This window comes from Hypanus sabinus, chromosome 10 (assembly GCF_030144855.1).
Source record: "Hypanus sabinus isolate sHypSab1 chromosome 10, sHypSab1.hap1, whole genome shotgun sequence".
Lineage (NCBI taxonomy): Eukaryota > Metazoa > Chordata > Chondrichthyes > Myliobatiformes > Dasyatidae > Hypanus > Hypanus sabinus.
Window position 1 is genome coordinate 11,328,624 of NC_082715.1, and position 23,945 is coordinate 11,352,568.

General features: G+C 47.3%; 1 protein-coding gene across 1 annotated transcript; it reads left to right on the forward strand.

Moving 5' to 3' along the window:
- Positions 1-1,938: 1,938 nt before the first annotated feature.
- LOC132400250 (tigger transposable element-derived protein 1-like) lies at positions 1,939-22,569 on the forward strand. Its single transcript, XM_059981229.1, has 2 exons — positions 1,939-3,521; positions 21,947-22,569. The coding sequence occupies exons 1-2, from the start codon at positions 2,762-2,764 to the stop codon at positions 21,955-21,957; spliced, it is 771 nt and encodes a 256-aa protein (XP_059837212.1). The 5' UTR covers positions 1,939-2,761; the 3' UTR covers positions 21,958-22,569.
- The last annotated feature ends 1,376 nt before the right edge of the window (positions 22,570-23,945 follow it).

Genomic DNA, 23,945 nt, shown 5'->3' on the forward strand with positions numbered 1-23,945 from the left:
TAGGACATGCCCTCTTCTCATTGCTACCTTCAGGAAGGAGATTTTGAAGCCTAAAGGCACACACTCAACGATTCAGGGACAGCTTCTTCCCTTCTGCCATCAGATTTCTGAATGGATATTGAACCCATGAACATTACCTCACTACTTTTGTATTTTTATGTTTTGCACTTATATAAGTTATATTGTGATGGCATCTGTTGGTATCGCGAGACCTTGGATCTGTGCCTGGAAAGTCTGTGCCCTCTCCAGGGCACAGGCCTGGGCAAGGTTGTATGGAAAACTGGCAGTTGCCCAAGCAACAAATCTCCCCTCTCCACGCCACCAATGTTGTCCAAAGGAAGGGCAAGGGCTGATACAACTTGGCACCAGTGTCGTCACAGAAGTTGCCAGAACGAGGGTGAAGGCAACGTCAGACTGCCTCAGGGACTCCAGCTCTGGATTTGTCCTCAGGGTTTACTCCCGAAGCCTTTCCCAAGATTGGGTATGGCCGCAAGGCAGCGGAGGTTTGAAATCAGAGTTTCCCCTCTCTTAGATGGACTGCCTTCCCAGGCTGACAAGCTCCATCTACCTGATATATACTTACAATGTAATACACAATTTTTTTCTCTATAATTATGTATTGCATTGTACTTCTTCCACAAAGGCAACAAACTTCACGACATATGCCAATGTTATTAAACCTGATTCTAATTCCCCATAACCTTTGATGTCCTGACTAATCAAGAACCTATCAACCTCCACTTTAAATATACCCAATGACTTAGCCTCCACAGGTGGCTGTAGCACAGAATTCCACAGATTCACCACCCTCCGGCTAAAGAAATTCCATCTCACTAAAGGTCCTTCATGATCTCTTTCAGTGTATTTCATGGGCGAATCTAACTCAGTCCAGAAATAACACCCCCCACTATTCACCACCCCCCACAAGACCTAATGCAAGTTTTTGAAGTGAATGTCAACAATTCTTCCCACCCACCCCCCCCCCCAACAGACTCTGCTCTACCCCATCAGGTTTCTCCGACAGATTGTTTGATCACTTCTGCTCCATTAACTTACTATTTCTTTTTATCTTGCAAAGTTAAAGTTGTTTATTTTGCTAAACAGTCTATGGTTGAGAACATTTGGCATACAAAACATGTTCTGAATGCTATTTTGTTTGCACTTGTTTGCTATTTTATTGTTTGCATGATTTGTTTTTTCCCCTCTCATTGAGTGTTTGACAATCTTTTTTAAATGGGTTCTAATGTTTTTTTTGTTGTGTGGCTGCCTGTAAGGAGACGAATCCCAAGAACGTGTAATGTATTCATGCTCCGATAATAAATGTGCTTTGAATTTTGAACTTTGAATATGTCCCCTGAAATCACATTGATCTAAGAAAGAGGTGATTTTAGTTGACCAGGAAAATAATTACAAACGTAAATTGAAAAGCTGCATGATATTTTGTATGGGTGAATAATTTGTAATATCACCTTTAATCAAAGTTGTATGCTGGTTTGATATCCAATGGGAAAGAGAGTTTATGCTTTTATCTTCACAACAAAAATAAAAACACCCTATCCTCGTGCGTGGCCAAGTGGTTAAGGCGTCGGACTAGCGATCTGAAGGACGTGAGTTCGAGCCCCAGCCGATGCAGCGTGTTGTGTCCTTGAGCAAGGCACTGCTCTAGTCCACCCAGCTGAAAATGGGTACTGGCAAAATGCTGGAAGTTAACCTCGCGATGGACTGGCGTCCTATCTGGGCACGCCTGTCACGTCCTATCCAGTCACGTGCGCTCGCCTCACAGTCTCACTCCCACCAGTCTCACATTGGTTTTGGCAACGTGTGGATGTGCGACCTTGCTCTCTTAAACTTTTGTTGTTTTTATCTACGGTGCAGTGATTTTGTGCTTGAAATATTCAACAATGCCTCCGAAGTATCCGATGTCAAGTCCTGGGCCATCAGCCAAGCAGCAAAAAACCTCTTTAACACTTGAAAAAAAAGTTGGAAATTACAAATACGGTGGCGTCTGGTGAAGGTAACACAGCTCTGGGATGCTACTTCGGCCTGGGTGAGTCCACAATCAGTAACATAAAGAAAAACGCTGAGAAAATAAAAAGTGCAGTGATTGATTCATCACAAGTGTCTTCAAAGATTGTTACCATGGTCACAGGCTTCACAACTTAGCTGTGCAAGCTAGTGCTGACCACGAAGCTGCTGAACACTACCCTGTGCAAGCTATGGCAGCTGAGTCAGACATCACACCAAAGCAGGTGTTTAATGCAGATGAGACCGGTTTTTTTTGAAAGCGTATGCCAAAACGCACTCACATAAGTAAGGATGAAAAGACTGCATCAGGTTTCAAGGAAGCAAAGGACAGATTGACTTTGCTTATGTGTTCCAATGCCAAAGCAGACTGTAAGATGAAGCCTCTCTTAGTTTACTGCTCACTAAACCCCCGTGCTCTTACAGGTTTGAGTAAGAATATGCTTCCTGTCCACTGGGCAGCCAACAAGAAAGCATGGGTCACTGGTCAGATCTTTGAAGATTGATTTGCTAATCATTTTGCTGTTGAGGCCAAACGCTACTGCCGGGAACAGAATCTTGCCTTTAAAGTTCTTTTGTTGCTTGACAATGCTTGACATCCTAAACATTTGGACAGCATTCATCCTAACATAACAGTGCGTTTCCTGCCGCCTAACACAACATCACTGATTCAACCACTTGACCAAGTTGTGATATCCACATTCAAGGCATATTTTTTTTACAACAAACTATCTCTTAGATGCTGCAAGCAACAGATGATTTTGAAAATCCAGGGAGCTTACCAACGGTGAGGGAATGGTGGAAATCCTTCAACATCAGACATGCCATCAACAACATTGATGAATCCTGGGAAGAGGTCATGTCTTCTGCTCTCAATGGAGCGTGGAAATCAATTTGGGTGGAGTGTGTGCACACCCTCAATGGGTTTCCTGCCTTCACTGCAGCTTTCCAGGATTGTGTGGCTCTCAGCCTTAAAATTGGTGGGGAAGGATTCTCAGATCTTGAGACTGCTGATGTGGTAGAACTCCTGGATTCTCATGGTGAAGAATTAAGTGTGGATGACCTTCCGCATTTAACTCGGACCGAAAGTGATAGTGATGAAGAGGAAAGTGTCGAGTTGCAGGTGAAGGATTTTACGGTGAAGCAACTGGCAACGTTTTTTAAGGCTGCAGAACACTTGGCACAAATGGTGATGGACACGGACCCAAGTTTAGAACGGAGTCAGCATTTCAGTCGTTCCCTGCCGTCGAGCCTTCTTCCCTTCAAGCAAACTTATGCTGAAAAACAAAATGCTGCCAAGAAAACAACCCTCATCACTTCCTTCAAACCGGTGTCATCTCCTGCTGCCAGCAGTACTGAGCATTCTGTGAGTCTTCCTTCACCCCTTGCTGTCCTTGATATGATCCTGACGACCCACAACCATCCACCTCATCCACGTAAAGCTGCCCGGGACCACAACAACCACTCATCTCCCGGAGCCAACACACCTGCCACTGTTGGTGAGTACTGTACACCCCAGTATGTGAACATTCTATGATTTATTACGTTGAATGTTACCTTAAATTGATGATATATAATACGAATGTTGCCTTGTGGTATTGCTTTTGTGTCGGATTGGTATGAAAATGTGAATAAATTAAAGATAAAACATATTTAGGAAGCCCTTCAAAACACATCCCTATTTTCTCCATTTAAATAATTATTCACGTTATGCACTTTTACATTATGCATTGGCTGCGGGGAACGTATCCCCCGCATATAACCAGGTTAGGGTGAATATGTATATCTTGCACATAGTCTTCTGTTTCCACCACTAAAATACAGAATGCTTTTTATTGTAGACATGAGAAAGTCTGCAAATGCTGGAAATCCGGACCAAAACACACAAGATGCTAGAGGAACTCAGAAGGACACAAAGCATCTATGGAAATGGCCAAACGTCGATGTTTTGTGCCAAGATCCTTCTTCAGGACTGAGAAAGAAGGGGAAGATGCCAAAATTAAAAGCTGGGGAGAGTGGAAGGAGGATAGCTAGAAGATAATATGGAAAGCCAGGTGGGTAGGAAAGATAAAGGACTGGAGAACGAATCTGATAGGAGAGGAGAGTGGAGGACAAGAGAAAGGGAAGGAAAAGGGGACCCGGGGGAAGTGATAGACAAATAAGAAGAGGTAAAAGGTCAGAGTGGGGAATAGAGAAAGAGCTCAGGAATTTGCTTAACCAGAATGAGGAATTGATGTGTTTATTGTATTGTGTTAAATTATTTTAGTTGTATTTTAGTAGATGAGATTGATAATCATGCAGAAACAAGATCATGTGAAAACCATAATATGCATTTATCTTGTTAATGAAGCAGTTTAGAAAATGTTTCAGGCAATTAACTTCACACGTATTAACCCCAATAAGAAAATACAACTTTTATTCTGGAGAAAGAGGTCAACTCCAATTCTAAAGACCCTTTTGTGTTGCTACTGACAAAGACAAATAATAAGGATTAAGTAACACACACAAAATGCTGGTGGAACGCAGCAGGCCAGGCAGCATCTATAGGAAGAAGCAATGTCAACGTGTCCGGCCAAGCCGCTTCATCAGGACTAACTGAAAGGAAAGTTAGTAAGAGATTTGAAAGTAGGAGAGGGAGGGGAAAATGCGAAATGATTGGAGAAGACTGGAGGGGGTGGGGTGAAGCTGAGAGCTGGAAAGGTGACTGGCAAAAGGGATACAGAGCTGAAGAAGGGAAAGGGAGGCCTCAGGAGAAAGAAAGAGGGAGGGGAGCACCAGAGGGAGATGGAGAACAGGCAGAGTGATGGGCAGAGGGAGAGAAAAAAAAGGAGGGGGAGAAAACTAAATATATCAGGGATGGGGTAAGAAGGGGAGGAGGGGCATTAACGGAAGTTAGAGAAGTCAATGTTCATGCCATCAGGTTGGAGGCTACCTAACCGGTATATAAGGTGTTGTTCCTCCAACCTGAGTTTGGATTCATTTTGACAGTAGAGGAGGCCATGGATAGACATATCAGAATGGGAATGGGACGCGGAATTAAAATGTGTGGCCACTGGGAGATCCTGCTTTCTCTGGCGGACCGAGCATAGGTGTTCAGCGAAACGGTCTCCCAGTCTGTGTCAGGTCTCACCAATATATAAAAGGCCACACCAGAAGCACCGGACAAGGATTAAGTAACCAACTTTGCAGCCTCTATGTCTTATGGTCTACAAGTCAACTTGCTGTTACTTCATATCTGATTATAGTTTGCATACTTCTTCAAGCTGTGACATCCCAAACATGTTGACAGTGTGGTATCCATAGACTCCTTTCGTTAAGGCAAATTACAAGGATATTCTTATACAAGGATAGATAAAGTAACTTTATTAAATGCTGCCAATGCTGTGGGTGGTAACAACAATACAACAAGGCCCATACCTCTTGATACATACAGTACCGTGCCAATGTCTTGGGCACAAATATACAGCTGGACTGCCTAAGACCTTTGCACAGTATTGTATTTGTCAATGTGGAGCGGAAAGTGAGTTTGTTAATCAGGCAGGAGCGAAGGATGTTGGGGATGGTGAGGGTGGACCACCGTGGAAGAGGTATGGGACAGGTGGCAGAGAAGGAGTGCCAGGAGCTTGGAGGTGACACAGATGCAGATACACCCAGCCCTGAGACACCAGCCACGGAAAGTCATTTGATTTCAAACAATTGGTTTATTGATCATTACAGATGTCTCTGTCTGGTGCAACTGCTCCTCACTCTCAATAATTTCTCTTTTGGCTCTTCCCACTTCCTCCAAACCAAAGGTGTAGCCATGGAGACTCGCATGGGCCCAGCTTTTTGTCAGCTACGTACAACTGTCTATGTTCCAAGCCTACACTGGCGTCCACCCTCAACTTTTCCTACGCTACATCAATGACTGCATTGGTGCTGTTTCCTGCACTCATACAGAGCTCGTTGACTTCATCAACTTTGCCTCCAACTTCCACCCTGCCCTCAAATTTATCTGCTCCATTTCCGACACCTCCCTCCCCTTTCTCAATCTCTCTGTCTCTGGAGACAGTTTACCTATATTAGTTCTTATTAACCCACTGACTCCCACAACTGCCTGGGTGATACATTTTCCCACCCCGCCCCTAGTAAGAATTGCCATCGCCTTCTCTCAGTCCCTCTATCTCTGCCGCATCTGCTCCCAGGCTGAGGCTTTACATTTCGGAGCCAATGAGATGTCCTCCTTCTTCAAAGAAAGCGATTTTCCTTCCTCCGCTCTCATCGGCTCCTCTTCCATTTCACGCACGTCTGCCCTCCCACCTTCCCACCAGGGAAAGGGTTCCTCTAGTCCTCACCTACCACCCCACTAGCCTCCATGTCCAGCACATAATGCTTTATAACTTCTACCATCTCCAATGAGATCCAACCACTGAGCACATCTTTCCCTCTCTCTCTTTCCACTTTTTGCAGGGATCATTCCCTACGTGACTCCCTTGTCCATTCATTTCTCCCCATGATCTCCCTCCTGATGGTTTCCTTGCAAGTAGAACAACTCCGACACCTCTTCCCTCACTACCATTCAGGGCCCTAAACAATCCTTCCAGGTGAGGCAACACTTCACCTGGGAATCTGTTGGGATGATTTACTACGTCCAGTGCTCCCGGTGTGGCCTCCTGTTTATCGGTGAGTCCCGACATAGGTTGGGAGAGCACTTTGCTAAGCACCCATGCCAGAAATTGAGGGAGCTCCCAGTAATCACCCATTTCAATTCTACTTCCCATTCCCATTCCAACATGTCAGTCCATGGCTTCCTCTACTACTATGATGAGGCCACACTCAGGTTGGAGGAGCAACACGTTATATTCCATTGGGGTAGCCTCCAACCTGATGGCAGGAACATCCCACCCTCCCTATCAATATTCCCATTCCTGTTTCTCTCCTTACCTCCCCATCAACTCCCTCTAGTCTCCTCCCCTTTCCTTTTCTTCCATGGTCTTCTACTGTCTCTTCTCAGATTCTACCCCCACCTCCGGCCCTTTATTTCTTTCACCAAACAACTTCCCGGCTCTTTACTTCACACTCTCCCCCTCTCTCAGTTTCACCTCAGAAACTGATTGGAAAGCTGAGCCTACTGGGCCTGAACACCTCCCTCTGCAACTGGATCCTAGACTTCCTGACTGGGAGACCTCAGTCAGTCTGGATCAAGAGCAGCATCTCCAACACCATCACACTGAGCACGGGGGCCCCCCAGGGTTGCGTGCTCAGTCCACTGTTCACTCTGCTGACCCACAACTGTGCTGCAACACACAGCTCGAACCACATCATCAAGTTCGCCGATGACACGACCGTGGTGGGTCTCATCAGCAAGAACAACGAGTCAGCTTACAGAGAGGAGGTGCAGCAGCTAATGGACTGGTGCAGAGCCAACAACCTGTCTCTGAATGTAAACAAAACAAAACAGATGGTTGTTGACTTCAGGAGGGCACGGAGCGACCACTCCCCGCTGAACATCGACGGCTCCTCGGTAGAGATTGTAAAGAGCATCAAATTTCTTGGTGTTCACCTGACGGAGAATCTCACCTGGTCCCTCAACACCAGCTCCATAGCAAAGAAAGCCCAGCAGCATCTCTGCTTTTTGCGAAGGCTGAGGAAAGTCCATCTCCCACCCCCCATCCTCATCACATACTACAGGGGTTGTATTGAGAGCATCCTGAGCAGCCGCATCACTACCTGGTTTGGAAATTGCACCACCTCGAATCGCAAGACCCTGCAGCGGATAGTGAGGTCAGCTGAGAAGATCATTGGGGTCTCTCTTCCTGCTATCACGGACATTTACAATACACGCTGCATCCGCAAAGGAAACAGCATTATGAGGGACCCCACGCGCCCCTCATACAATCTCTTCTCCCTCCTGCCGTCTGAGAAAAGGCTCCGAAGCATTCGGGCTCTCACGACCAGACAATGTAACAGTTTCTTCCCCCAAGCTAACAGACTCCTCAATACCTGGAGCCTGGACTGACACCTTGCCCTACTGTCCTGTTTATTATTTATTGTAAATGCCTGCACTGTTTTTGTGCACTTTATGCAGTCCTGTGTAGGTCTGTAGTCTAGTGTAGCTTCCTCTGTGTTGTTTTTTTTATTACGTAGTTCAGTCTAGTTTTTTGTATTGTGTCATGTAACACCATGGTCCTGAAAAACGTTGTCTCATTTTTACTGTGTACTGTACCAGCAGTTATGGTCGAAATGATAATAAAAGTGACTTTACTTGACCTATCACCTACCACTTTGTACTTCTTCCTACCCTCCCCCACCTTGTTGTTCTGACTTCTCATCTTTTTTTCCCAGTCCTGATGAAGGGTCTTGGCCTGAAACATTGACTGTTTACTCTCTTCCATAGCTGCTGCCTGGCCTGTTTTGATTTTATATTGTTTTGATTTCCAGCATCAGCAGATTTTCTCATATTTGTATTCCAGAATGTCTCTCTGCTGCTTCCCAACCACGACTCCCCTCTCCCTGCCCCTTTTCCCAACCACGACTCCCCTCTCCCTGCCCCTTTTCCTAACCACGACTCCCCTCTCCCTGCCCCTTTTCCCAACCACGACTCCCCTCTCCCTGCCCCTTTTCCCAACCATGACTCCCATCTCCCTGCCCCCTTCCCAACCACGACTCCCCTCTCCCTGTCCCTTTTCCCAACCACGACTCCCCTCTCCCTGCCCCTTTTCCCAACCACGACTCCCCTCTCCCTGCCCCTTTTCCCAACCACGACTCCCCTCTCCCTGCCCCTTTTCCCAACCACAACTCCCCTCTCCCTGCCCCCTTCCCAACCATGACTCCCCTCTCCCTGCCCCTTTTCCCAACCACGACTCCCCTCTCCCTGCCCCTTTTCCCAACCACAACTCCCCTCTCCCTGCCCCCTTCCCAATCATGACTCCCCTCTCCCTGCCCCTTTTCCCAACCATGACTCCCCTCTCCCTGCCCCTTTCCCAATCACGACTCTCCTCTCCCTGCCCCCTTCCCAACCACGACTCCCCTCTCCCTGCCCCTTTTCCCAACCACGACTCCCCTCTCCCTGCCCCTTTTCCCAACCACGACTCCCCTCTCCCTGCCCCTTTTCCCAACCACGACTCCCCTCTCCCTGCCCCTTTTCCCAACCACGACTCCCCTCTCCCTGCCCCTTTTCCCAACCACGACTCCCCTCTCCCTGCCCCTTTTCCCAACCACGACTCCCCTCTCCCTGCCCCTTTTCCCAACCACAACTCCCCTCTCCCTGCCCCCTTCCCAACCATGACTCCCCTCTCCCTGCCCCTTTTCCCAACCACGACTCCCCTCTCCCTGCCCCTTTTCCCAACCATGACTCCCCTCTCCCTGCCCCTTTTCCCAACCACAACTCCCCTCTCCCTGCCCCCTTCCCAACCATGACTCCCCTCTCCCTGCCCCTTTTCCCAATCACGACTCTCCTCTCCCTGCCCCCTTCCCAACCACAACTCCCTCTCCCTGCCCCCTTCCCAACCACGACTCCCCTCTCCCTGCCCCCTTCCCAACCACGACTCCCCTCTCCCTGCCCCCTTCCCAACCACGACTCCCTCTCCCTGCCCCTTTTCCCAACCATGACTCCCCTCTCCCTGCCCCTTTTCCCAATCACGACTCTCCTCTCCCTGCCCCCTTCCCAACCACAACTCCCTCTCCCTGCCCCCTTCCCAACCACGACTCCCCTCTCCCTGCCCCCTTCCCAACCACGACTCCCCTCTCCCTGCCCCCTTCCCAACCACGACTCCCCTCTCCCTGCCCCCTTCCCAACCACGACTCCCCTCTCCCTGCCCCTTCCCACTCTCAGTCCACGGTTAAGACCCACATCAGGATCAGGTTTATCATCATTCACATACGTCATGAAATTTGTGTTTCTTTTGCGGCAGCAGTACAGTGTAATACATAAAATTACTACAGTACTGTGCAAAGGTCTTAGAAACCTTAGCTATAAATATGTGCCAAAGACTTTTGCACAGTACTGTAATTCTCAAAGGTTTACATACAATATATAACACAGGAGAATGTTGGTCAAAACTAATGGCCCATCCAAAGCACAGTCCAGTCTCAAACACCCAGCATGACTATGAATCAGTGCAGAGAGAACTTGGGTATCAAACCAGCACCCCTCCTCCCTCAACATTTGTAATCAATATCATCAAACAGTCACCCAGCTTATGTCTACATGTCTCAATAATCCTCAGCACCAGGAGATGTTCATGGAGTGAGCACTGTTTTAGATTCGCTCCTTAACCTTTACTTTTTACTCTTTACTCCATAACCTTTACCTCCCAGATTCTGGAAACGTACCATTAGTGTTAAAACGTATAGTTTATGGCTAGTGAGTTGTGGGCATGCTGTGTTGGTGCCAGTAGTGTGGTAACACTTGTGGGCTTCCCCAGCACAATCCTCCACTGATTGAATTTAGTGCAAATGACCCTTCTATTGTATCTCCCAATGTTTCGATGTAAATGTGGCAAAGCAAATCTTTACTCTTTAATGACTGGTTTAAACTGAGATGCAAAGGTACTTAGGAGTTCTCGTGCAGGATTCCTGAAAGGTATATTTGAAGGTTGAGTCTGTGGTGAGGAAGGCAAATGTGAAGTTCACTTTCAGTTTGTAAGGACCGGAATATAAAAGCAAGGATGTAATGTTGAGACTTTATAAAGCACTGGTGAGGCCTCACTTGGAGTATTGTGAGCAGTTTTGGGCCCCGTATCTAATAAAGGGTGTTCTGACATTTGAAAGGGTTCAAAGGAGGTTCACAAAAATGATTCCAAGATTGTAAGGCTTGTCATATGAAGTGTGTTTGATATCTGTGGACCTCTACTCACAGGAATTCAGAAAAATGATGAGATGGGTGATCTCATTGAAACCTATTAAATGTTGAAAGGCCTCAATAGGGTGGATGTGGAGAGGTTGTTTCCCATGCTGGAGAAGTCGAAGGCCAGAGGACACAGCCTCAGAATAGAGGGTTGTCCTGTTAGAATGGAGATGATGAGGAGATTCTTTAGCCAGAGAGTGGTGAACCTGTGGAATTCATTGTCACTGGTAGCTGTGGAGGCCAGGTCTTTGTTTATATTTAAAGTAGTTTCTGATAGATTCTTGATTACTCAGGGACATGGGGAGAAAGCAGGAGATTGAGGCTGAGATAGAAAATGGATTAGCCATGATGAAATGGTAGAGCAAACTCGATGGGCCAAATGGCCTAATTCTGTTCCTATACCTTATTGTCTTATTGTCTAATGGTTTGAAATCATACACATAACTATTTTAATTGAGACAATTAACCAGACAGTACCAAAAAAAACTAAGCCCTTTGCAGTCATGACCAGCAATCTGGTGCAACTATTGCTAATTTTGAATTCAATGCCACGATTCATTAAACATGACAGGCAAACATAAATATAATACCTCAGCAATGATGACCAAGTTGAGAACCTGATGTAGGCATCTTCTGCAAACCAGGGCATTAGGGTAACGTGAAAGGATTCTACATTCCTCATAACCTCATTGGTAAATTTTCAAATCTCGGCCCATGGTTTTCAATAACTGCACACTGCAGATGCTGGAAATCTAAAATTAGAAAAATATTGGAGCATTGTGAGCAATTTTGGTCCCTTATCTAATATGGGAGGTGGGGTGGAGATATGTTACTACCAAAGGAGATGTAAGGTGCTCCTTCCCTCTGCCAGTACGTAGGTCAACCTTTGGCAAAGTGTGGCACCTGCTTAGCCCCCCCAGTCCTGGTCATGTGAAGCCATGGGCACAGGCGGTGGATGGTCAAATGAGTAGCTGGTGCATATCACAAGTCCTGGTTATGTGAGCACTGACATAAGACAGACAATCTCTGAAGAGTATTGTTAATAGCTGGGGTCAACTGTCTTGTAAGGACACTGCCCAGAAGGCAATGGCAAACCACTTCTGTAGAAAAATTTGCCAATGACAATCATGGACAAAGAGAACATGACTGCTAACATCGTACAACAGGGCTCATAATGAAGATGATAATATTAAGGCAATTAGAGGAACGTATAGGGGAGATGTTAGAGGGAGGTTTTTTTACACCTGGGATGGATTCATCTTGGAGCAGGTTAAAGAGTCAGCATGATATCATGGGCCAAATGGCCTGTACTGCCCTCTATTCTTCTATGATCTACTTTATGAGACTTACGGCCCTCTGTGGTGAGCCATAGAGTGCTGAGCTCCCAGAGTTCTCAAGCACATCTATTTCTTAATTTTTGTCTGAACTAGTGTTGTTAAGGCCTTGTGCTTTCTGTGCAATCTTACAGTTTATTTTGACTGGAAAGGGTTTTCTGCACTCTGAGATGATTTAAAACATACTCCTCATTAGCACCTATTGAGGGTTCCTTGTTTTGAGAATGATTCGTCTCACAGTGTTACTTGGTCATGCCAATGATCGGGAGTTCCGATGTATAAACTCCTGTTTCTGTCTCTACATGGGAGTCTGTCGTCCCTCCGTACCCGGGGTCAGTCACTGTCCATACTCACCGTGACAGAGTCTGTCGTCCCTCCGCACCCGGGGTCAGTCACTGTCCGTACTCACCGTGACAGGGTCTGTCGTCCCTCCGCACCCGGGGTCAGTCACTGTCCGTACTAACCGTGACAGGGTCTGTCGTCCCTCCGCACCCGGGGTCGGTCACTGTCCGTACTCACCGTGACAGGGTCTGTCATTCCTCCGAACCCGGGGTCGGTCACTGTCCGTACTCACCGGGACAGAGTCTGTCGTCCATCCGCACCCGGGCTCAGTCACTGTCCGTACTCACCGTGACAGGGTCTGTCGTCCCTCCGCACCCGGGGTCGGTCACTGTCCGTACTCACCGGGACAGAGTCTGTCGTCCATCCGCACCCGGGCTCAGTCACTGTCCGTACTCACCGTGACAGGGTCTGTCGTCCCTCCGCACCCGGGGTCAGTCACTGTCCGTACTAACCGTGACAGGGTCTGTCGTCCCTCCGCACCCGGGGTCGGTCACTGTCCGTACTCACCGTAAGAGAGTCTGTCATTCCTCCGCACCCGGGGTCAGTCACTGTCTGTACTCACCGTGACAGGGTCTGTCGTCCCTCCGCACCCGGGGTCAGTCACTGTCTGTACTCATCGTGATAGAGTCTGTCGTCCCTCCTCACCCGGGGTCAGTCACTGTCCGTACTCACCGTGACAGAGTCTGTCGTCCCTCCGCACCCGGGGTCAGTCACTGTCCGTACTCACCGTGACAGGGTCTGTCGTCCCTCCGCACCCGGGTTCAGTCACTGTCCGTACTCACCGTGACAGGGTCTGTCGTCCCTCCGCACCCGGGGTCAGTGACTGTCCGTGTTCGTACTCACCGCGACAGAGTCTGTCGTCCCTCTGCACCCGGGGTCAGTCACTGTCCGTACTCACCGCGACACAGTCTGTCGTCCCTCCGCACCCGGGGTCAGTCACTGTCCGTACTCACCCTGACAGAGTCTGTCGTCCCTCTGCACCCGGGGTCAGTCACTGTCCGTACTCACCGTGACAGGGTCTGTCGTCCCTCCGCACCCGGGGTCAGTCACTGTCCGTACTCACCATGACAGGGTCTGTCGTCCCTCCGCACCCGGGGTCGGTCACTGTCTGTACTCACGGTGACAAGGTCTATCGTCCCTCCGCACCCGGGGTCAGTCACTGTCTGTACTCATCGTGATAGAGTCTGTCGTCCCTCCGCACCCGGGGTCAGTCACTGTCCGTACTCACCGTGACAGAGTCTGTCGTCCCTCCGCACCCGGGGTCAGTCACTGTCCGTACTCACTGTGACAGGGTCTGTCGTCCCTCCGCACCCGGGGTCAGTCACTGTCCGTACTCACCGCGACAGAGTCTGTCGTCCCTCCGCACCCGGGGTCAGTCAGTGTCAGTGCTCACTGGGACAGAGTCTGCCGTTCAAGGATATACATCTTATCGAAAGAACAGACTGACTGGCAGAGGGGGTGGGGTGGCTCTGTTGGTGAGGAATGATATTCAGTCCTTTACGAGGGGGGACATAGAATCTGGGGATGTAGAGTCAGTATGGATAGAACTGAGAAATTCTAAGGGTAGAAAGACCATAATGGGAGTTATCTACAGGCCCCCAAACAGCAGTCTGGATGTAGGGTGTAAGTTGAATGAAGAGTTAAAATTGGCATGTCGCATAGATAATGATACAGTTGTCATGGGGGATTTCAACATGCAGGTAGACTGGGAGAATCAGAATGGTACTGGACCCCAAGAAAGGGAGTTTGTGGAGTGCCTGCAAGATGGATTCTTAGAACAGCTGGTACTGGAGCCTACCAGGGAGAAGACAATTCTAGATTTAGTGTTGTGCAATGAACCGGATTTGATCAGGGACCTCAAGGTAAAGGAACCATTAGGAGGTAGTGACCATAATATGATATGTTTTAACCTACAATTTGAGAAGGAGAAGGGAAAATTGGATGTGTCAGTATTACAGTTGAACAAAGGGAACTATGGAGCTATGAGGGAGGAGCTGGCCAAAGTTCAATGGAACAATACCCTAGCAGGGAAGACAGCGGAACAACAATGGCAGGTATTTCTGGGAATAATGCAGAAGGTCCAGGATCGGTTCATTCCAAAGAGGAAGAAAGATCCCAAGGGGAGTAAGGGACTGCCGTGGCTGACGAGGGAAGTAAAGGGCAGTATAAAAATAAAAGAGAAGTATAACATAGCAAAGATGAGCGGGAAACCGGAGGACTGGGAAGCTTTTAAAGAGCAACAGAAGATAACAAAAAAGGCAACAAGCCAAGAAAAAAATGAGGTACGAAGGTAAACTAGCCAAGAATATAAAGGAGGATAGTAAAAGCTTCTTTAGGTATGTGAATAGCAAAAAAATAGTTAAGACCAAAATTGGGCCATTGATGACAGAAATGGGTGAATTTGTGATGGGGAACAAGGAAATGGCAGATGAGTTGAACAGGTACTTTGGATCTGTCTTCACTAGGGAAGACACAAACAATCTCCCAGATGTAATAGTGGCCAAAGGAACTAGGGTAAAGGATGAACTGAAGGAAATTTATATTAGGCAAGAAACAGTGTTGGATAGACTGTTGAGTCTGAAGGCTGATAAGTCCCCGGGACCTGATGGTCTGCATCCCAGAGTACTTAAAGAGGTGGCTCTAGAAATCGTGGACGCATTGGTAATCATTTTCCAATGTTCTATAGATTCAGGAACAGTTCCTGCTGATTGGAGGGTGGCTAATGTTGTCCCACTTTTCAAGAAAGGAGGGAGAGAGAAAACAAGAAATTATAGACCGGTTAGCCTGACGTCATTGGTGGGAAAGATGCTGGAGTCAATTATAAAAGAGGAAATTACAACACATTTGGATAGCAGTAGAAGGATCAGTCTGAGTCAGCATGGATTTATGAAGGGAAAATCATGCTTGACTAATCTTCTGGAGTTTTTTGAGGATGTAACTATGAAAATGGACAAGGGAGAGCCAGTGGATGTAGTGTACCTGGACTTCCAGAAAGCTTTTGATAAAGTCCCACATAGGAGATTAGTGGGCAAAATCAGGGCACATGGTATTGGGGGCTGAGTACTGACATGGTGTCAGGAACGCGGCCGGATGGACCCAAACGCAGGACGCAGACACTGAAGTACTAGGGGGAGGACAGGATGGGGATGCCATGGCATGTAAGGGTAGAGCTGGGGTTCAGGTAGATAGAGTGTCAGGCAGGCAGAGCGGTGCGGGCTCCCGGAGTTCTGGCAGGCAGAGCGGAGCGGGCTCCCGTGGTTCAGGCAGGCAGGCAGGCAGGTCCCTGGGGTTCAGGCAGACAGGTAGGTCTAGGTGGCTAGATAGGCTGGCGGAGAGCCCTCCCTGGGCGGGCCGCATATGTCCCGGGTAGGGCCGCCTCCCAGGCGGAAACACTGGAGGCCTGGGCAAGACACAAACTCCTCGGCGAGTGCGGGGCACAATCCCAGGGTTCGGGCGGAAGAGGAGGACGGGGCAGAACCCCCGCCGGGCAGTGGCAGGTCAGCCGGACTTTGCCCGACGGAGGCAAGGGATAGGAACAGGCATAGGTCCAGGGTGACCAACACAACAGTCATGACAACAGGAAAATCGGGAAAGGCCGGCAGACGGCACGACCGCGCGAACAACACAAACAAGCGGAGAAGCGGGACCAGCGCATGGGAAGAAAGATGGGGGAGAGGACCAACCTGGCAGTACTGGCACGGGGCAGAGAAGCATGATGAGGAGTAGATCTGAGCCCGGACAGCATAACAGAATACAGAGATGAGTTCGGAGCTGGCAGAGAACAGGAAACAAAACAAACGACCACCCACCTGGGCCCAGTCCCAAGGCCCCTTATAAGCACCTGCAGCTCAATGAGTCACAGGTGTGCCTCCTTGAGCCAGGAGGGTCCTAACTAGATCACGGGTGATGGGAGGGACAACTGCAGGACCCGGAGTCTGGAGCCCTCGGACCAGATCGAGACCTGGAACGCGGATTCCGGACCGGACCGGACCCCGACACATGGATTGAAAATTGGCTGGCTGACAGGAAACAAAGAGTAGCGATTAACGGGTCCCTTTCAGAATGGCGGGTTGTGACCAGTGGGGTACCGCAAGGTTTGGTGCTGGGACCGCAGCTGTTTACAATATACATTAATGATTTAGATGAAGGGATTAAAAGTAACATTAGCAAATTTGCTGATGACACAAAGCTGGGTGGCAGTGTGAAATGTCAGGAGGATGTTATGAGAATGCAGGGTGACTTGGACAGGTTGGGTGAGTGGGCAAATGTATGGCAGATGCAGTTTAATGTGGATAAATGTGAGGTTATCCACTTTGGTGGCAAGAACAGGAAGACAGATTACTAAATGGAGTCAAGTTAGGAAAAGGGGAAGTACTACGAGATCTAGGTGTCCTTGTACATCAGTCAATGAAAGCAAGCATGTAGATACAGCAGGCAGTGAAGAAAGCTAATGGCATGCTGGCTTTTATAACAAGAGGAATTGAGTATAGGAGTAAAGATGTCCTTCTGCAGCTGTACAGGGTCCTGGTGAGACCCCACCTGGAGTATTGTGTGCAGTTTTGGTCTCCAAATTTGAGGAAGGACATTCTTGCTATTGAGGGAGTGCAGCGCAGGTTCACAAGGTTAATTCCTGGAATGGCGGGACTGTCATATGTTGAAAGATTGGAGCGACTAGGCTTGTATACACTGGAATTTAGAAGGATGAGAGGGGATCTGATTGAGACATATAAGATTATTAAGGGATTGGATACACTGGAGGCAGGAAGCAGGTTCCCGCTAATTTGCCCCCACGCAAACCTCAGTGGAAAAAGCCAGCTTGCATTACCCTATCTATACCCCTCATATCCCTCCCTTAATATCTGTTTACTGTTCTCATCAGCTAGTATGTCTCAGGAAACCTGTGTCTGAACATGCAAATTTGTTGCCTATACATGCCGCTATACAAGATGTTTGTTGGTTTTGGACATATTTAAAGGGTGGAACTTCTTGTGAAGCTGAACTGTGGGAGGATAGTTAGCACATCGAAAAAGATTACATGAAATGCCCTAAGAACTTATTTACATAATTCTGCAAAATAGACTTAGTAATCAGATAAAGTGGGGGCAAAGCGCTAGAGCTTTGGGTAATTAATTTGCAAAGGTTATTCCCCCAAAAAAGATTCCAACCCCAGCATTAATAGTTCTAAGAAGATTAAAGAGAGGATTAACATAATTTACCAAAAGTACATCGAAACATCTCTACCAAAGGAGGTGTGAGGTTCTCCTTCCCTCCACTAGCCTGCAGGTCACCCTTGGGGCAGGTGTAGTACCTGCTTACCCCCGGACCCCCCCCCCACCCCCACTGGATCAGGGTCTTGTGAAGCCCCGGAGGCATTGTCTTGGATGTGACATTTAAGAAAGACAAGAACAACTTTGGTGGGCCCTGCAGAGGCCTCTGCATCCATGCACGCCTCCATCTTGCCGAAACAGAACTTTGACCAGCAGTCAGTCTGGACACCAGAAGTTTGCAAGGAGGAGATTTCACTCAGGTCCACCACCCGAGTAGAAAAAGTGAGCAACGGGTTAGGGCGGCGTAATACGGCTTTGACCGATGACCAGTCCAGAGCAAATTAAAAGAAGGCAGGGACATTGTCACATCATTCGGTGGCTGAGTGGACAGAATCACAGTGGTGATCTTAAGGCTTCAGTCAGAGAATGCAAGAAGGAAAAGCTTTAGGTTAAGTTTTTTAAACCTCCCTTTATATCTGCTCAGCGAGGACAGGAGAGATGACAGGCAGGATAGTGAAATGCTCCTCTTGCAGGATGTGGGAAGGCAGTGACCCTGACGACTACACTGTGAGAAGTGCATTCGGTTGCAGCTTCTAACAAACAGTATTAAGGAGTTGGAGCTGGAACTGGATTAACTCCGGATCATTCAGGAGGCTGAGAGGGTGATAGATAGGACATGATAGAGGTAGTTACATCCAAGGTGCAGGACACGGGAAACTGGGTGAGAGTCAGAAAGGCGAAAGGGGTTAAGGAGCCAGTGCAGAGTAACCCTGTGCTGCCCCCTCATCAACAGATATATCATTTTGGAAACTGTTGGGGGGGTGGGGAGGTTGACCTAACAGAGGAAAGCAGCTGGGACTCTGGCATTGAGTCTGCCTTTGTGATTCAGAAGGGAAATGGGGAGAAAAGGCATGCAGTGGTAATAGGAGATTCATTAAATAGGGTAACGGACAGAAGATTCTATCGGTGAGAACGAGATTCCCAGATGGCATGTTGCCTCCAGGGTCTCAGATCGAGTCCTCAGCATTCTCAAGTGAAAAGGTGAACAGCCCGAAGTCATGGCCCATGTACGTTTGTAGGTTCACATGACATGGGTAGGACAAGTGACAAGGTTTTACACAGGGAACTCATGGAGTTAGATGTTATGTTAAAAGGCAGGATCTCCAAGGATTGCTACCTATGCCACGTGCTAGTGAGGCCAGAAATAGGAAGATTATGCAGTTTAATATGTAGCTAAGGAGTTGGTGCAGTTGGGAGGGATTAAGATTTTTGGATCTTTGGGCTCTCTTCCAGGGAAGGTGGGACCTGTACAGAAAGGACGGTTTGCAGCTGAACTGGAGGGGGACTAATATCCTAGCAGGAAAGTTTGTTTATGCTGCACGGTGGGGTTTAAACTAGAGTTGCAGGGGGTTGGGAACCTGAGTGCCAGAACAGTTAGTGGAGAGGTTGTGGAAGCAGATGTTGGTAAAACCTCAGGCAAAGTTAGAAATCACAAGGGTTGAGCGTGGTGCGACCACTGTTCTGAGCTGTGCTCCATATATTTCAATGGAAGGAGAACTGTAGGAAAGGTGGACGAGCTCAGAGCATGGATCAGCTCCTGCAATTATGACGTTGTACCCATTAGTAAGACCTAGATAGAAACACAGAAACATAGAAAACCTACAGCACAATACAGGCCCTTTGGCCCACAAAGTTGTGACGAACATGTCCTACCTTAGAAGTTACCCATAGCCCTCTATTTTTCTAAGCTCCATGTATCTGTCCAGGAGTCTTTTAAAAGACCCTGTCGTATCTGCCTCCATCACCGTCACCAGCAGTCTATTCCACACACTCACCACTCTCTGTGTAAACAACTTACCCCTGACATCTCCTCTATACCTACTTCCAAGCACCTTCAAACTGTGTCCTCTCGTGCTAGCCATCTCAGCCCTGGGAAGAAGCCTCTGACTATCCACATGATCAATGCCTCTCATCATCTTATACACAGGAAGGGCAGGACTGGCAGCTCAATATCTCAGGGTTCCATTGTTTTAGACATGACAGAGCGGGAGGGATTACAGGAGGGTTGGCGTTACTAGTTAGGGAAAACGTCACGGCAGTGCTCCGTCAGGACAGACTGGAGAACTTGACTTGTGAGATGTTAAGGGTGGAAATGAGAAATAAGAAAAGTATGACCATGTTATTGGGGCTATATTACAGACCACCCAACAGTCTGAGGAATTTAGAGGAATAAATTTGTAAAGAGATCGTAGACTGTTCCAAGAAACATAAGGTTGATATAGTAGGTGATTTTTACTTTCCACATATTGACTGATAATCCCATACTACAAAATGACTAGATGGGATAGAGTTTCCTTCATCGGTACAACAAGAGAGCGTATGGTAGTGGATCTGCTATTAGGGATTGAGTCAGGGCAGGTGACAAGAGTTTGTGCCAGGGAACACTTTGCATCCAGTGACGACAGTGCCATTAGTTTCAAAGTAAATATGCAAACGATAGGTCTGGTGCGCAGGTTGAGATTCTAAAGTGGAGAAAGGCTCATTTTGATGGTATCAGAAATTACCTGCCAAACATGGATTGGAACAGGCTGTTTCTGGCAAAGATGTCTAGGATTTCAAAATTTCAAAAATGAAATTTTGAGAGTACAAAGCTATTATGTGCCTGTCAGAATAAAGGGTAAAGATAACTATTGTAGGGACGCTTTGGGTTGAGGGCCAGGTTCAGAGAAAAAGAAGCAAAGCAGGTTCAGGCATGTGGAAACAAATGAGGTCCTTATGGAGTATCAGAAATGCAGGAAAATACTTAAGAAGGAAATCACATATATGTTAAGAACAAAAGGATTGCAAAGGACAAAATAGGTCCTCTGGAAGACCAGATTGGTGATCCATGTGTGGAGCCAAAACAGATGAGGATGATCTTAAATGTATTCTTCACATCAGTATTTACTCAGGAGATGGATACAGAGTCTATAGAATTGAGGCAAAGTGGCATCAATTTCATTCAGGATGAGGTAGGAAATTGTATTCGACATTGGTTTTGTGGGAGAGGTCAGGGAGTGGTTGTAGATGGTTGCCTCCTCTGACTGGAGGCCTGTGACGAGCGGTGTGCCACAGAGATCGGTGCTGAGTCCTTTGTTGTTTGCAATCGACCTATATCAATGATCTAGAGAATGATGTGGTTAACCGGATCAGCAGATTTGCAGTTGATATCATGATTGGGGTCGGTGGGACTAGGTGAGAGAAAGCGTTCAGCACGGACTAGAAGGGCCGAGATGGCCTGTTTCCATGCTGTAATTGTTATATGGTTATATGATTGGGGGTGTAATGAATAGTCATTATTTTTCTAGTCCTGCTGAAGGGTCTTGGCCTGAAGCATCGACTGTGCTTTTTTCCACAGATGCTGCCTGGCCTGCTGAGTTCCTCCAGCATTTTTTGTGCATTGCTTAGTGCATTTCTTAGTGAGGACAGCTATCATGGCTTGCAGAGAAATCTGCATCAGTTGGAAAAATGGGCTGAAAAATGGCAGATGGAATCTAATGCAGAAAAGTACGATGTTTTGCACTTCAGTAGGACCAACCATGGTAGGTCTTACACAGTAAATGGTGGGGCATCAATGAATGTGGTTGAACAAATGGATCTGGGAATACAGGTGCATAATTCATTGAAAGTGGTGTTACAGGTAGGGTAATAAAGAAAGCTTTTCGCACGTTGGCCTTCATAAATCGATGTACTTGGTACAGAGGTAGGATGCTATGATGGAGTTGGTGAAGCCTAATCTGGTGTAGGGGGTGCAGTTTTGGTCACCCACCTGCAAGAGAGGTGTAAACAAGGATGAAAGAGTGCAGAGAAAATTTCCAAGGATGTTGCCGGTCTGGAGGACCTGAGTTATAAGAAAAGGTCGAATAGATTAGGACTGCATTCTTTTGAATGTAGAAGATAGAGAGGAAACTTGATAAGAGGTATACAAAATTATAATGGGTATCAATAGGGTAAAGTCAAGCAGACTTTTTCCACTGAGGTTGGGTGGGACCACAACCAGAAGTCATGGGTTACGGGTGGAGCTGCGGATGGTGGTGTCTAACAGAGACTCTTAAACTTGTGTCTTCAGAAACAGTTCTATTTCTATCTTTAATGTCTTCTTTTTTCCTTTTCAGGGTTCTTTTGAAGACCCTGACCTGGAGTTACATGCTGTCGCGGAACTGGAACCTGCTCTCAGGGACCCGCGACCGGCCGCTTTTCGATATGCCAAGGACACGGCCTGGAATACTAGCGTGCCTTCAGAGTGCTGGATTTTCCTGGCTCTGGAGGCGGGCGGATTCGAGATCGGTGCAGTTGCCTGATGGGTAGCGAGAGTACACAGGAGATTGAAGGAAGCAAGCTGGTTGTATGCCCAGAGACCTGAGTTCTTTGGGCACAGAGCTTGGAAAAAGCAATGGAACAACTTTTAACTCCATAGATCAGTGAGCTATTTCTTATGTTCTTAAGAGTTGTTTTGTTATGTCCTCCCTTTTGCTATGAAAAAGGGACACCACTTTTTCCCTTATTAGGGAGAGAGATCAAGCCTATGGTATGTTGAATTACTGGGTGAACGAGTATTCTTTGGGGAACCGCAAGTCTGTGTCTTTGCTGTAGTTTTGCTGCGCGCTTGAGTGCTCGGTGAAATGCACAGATGCTTTTTTGCTGCTGGAGGAGGGGTGTCATCACTTTGCTGTTGTTTATGCGTGGGAGGGGGAGCTGGGGGTGCTTTGGGGTCTAACATTTAACCGTCATTCATTAGTTGGGGCACTCCACTGTTTTCGTGGATGTTTGCAAAGAAAAAGAATTTCAAGGTGTATATTTTATACACTTCTCTGACATTAAATGTACCTACTGAAACCCTATTGAAGGGTGAAAGGTGAGAAGTTTATGGGAAACGTGAGGAGAAACTTCTTCACCCAGAGGGTGGTGAGAGTGTGGAATGAGCTGGCAGCACAAGTGGTCCATGCGAGCTCGATTTCAACATTTAAGAGAAGTTTGGATAGGTACCTGGATGGTAAAGTTATGTAAAGCTATGGTCCTGGTACAGGTCAATGGGAGCAGGCAGCTTAAGTGGTGTTGACACAGACTAGATGGGCCAAAGGGCCTATTTCTGTGCTGATGAAAGGTCATGGGCCGAAATGTCGATTCAGAACACCCAGTTAGAGTGATGGAGTCACAAAGCGCTACAGTACAGACATTGGCCGAATTTGGTATTGTGTCCAGTTCTGATCACCTACCTGCAGGAATGGTATCAATAAGACTGAGAGGGTACAGATAAAATTTTCAAATACTTGTCGCCAGGACTTGAGAGCTGAGTTTCAGGGTAAGGTTGAATAGGTTATGACTTTATTCCCTGGAGTGTAGCAGAATGAGGGAAGGTTTGTAAGAGGGATGCAAAATTATGATGAATATAGATAAGGTTAATGCAATCAGGTCTTTTGCCCTCAGGTTAGGTGAGAGTAGGAGGTCATAGGTTAAGGGTGTGATGTAAAGTATTCAAGGGAAACCTGAAAGGGATTCTCACTTAGAGGGTGGTGCGTGTGTGGAACGAGGTCCCAGCCGAAGTAATGGATGTGTGTTCAATTGTTTAACACCTCCCTCTGCAATAGGATATTGGACTTGTTAACAGTAAGGCCACAGTCAGTCCGTGTGGGCAGCAGCATCTCTTATCGTGTGTTATGTGTACTGTTGTGCGTTGCACCCTGGTTCGGAGAAATGTTGTCTTGTTTCTATATACATTATATGGTTACATATGTTGTATACATGTATATAGTTAAATGACAATAAAACTGACTTGACTTGACTACCTAAATACTTCTTTGCACTACTTATTTAACTTAACTTTTATATACCTGGATATATAGATATCTTACGGTAATTCAGTCTTTATTATTATGTATTGTAATGCCGCCTAACAACAAATTCCACAGCATACAGTATGCCAGTGCTATTAAACCTGTTTCTGATGAAAACTAGTTGGTACTGGCTGAAGGGCCTGTATCAGTCCCGTAACCCTCTGTGACTCTGTGACTCTCCATCACCTATTCTTTAAAACAGGGGTTCCAAACCCTTTTAATGCCATAGACCCCTACCATTTGCTGAGGCATCCATGGACCCCAGGTTGAGAATCCCTGC

Coding starts and splice junctions, on each gene's coding strand:
- LOC132400250 (XM_059981229.1), top strand. CDS start 2,762: ATGCTGCAAGCAACAGATGATTTTGAAAATCCAGGGAGCTTACCAACG.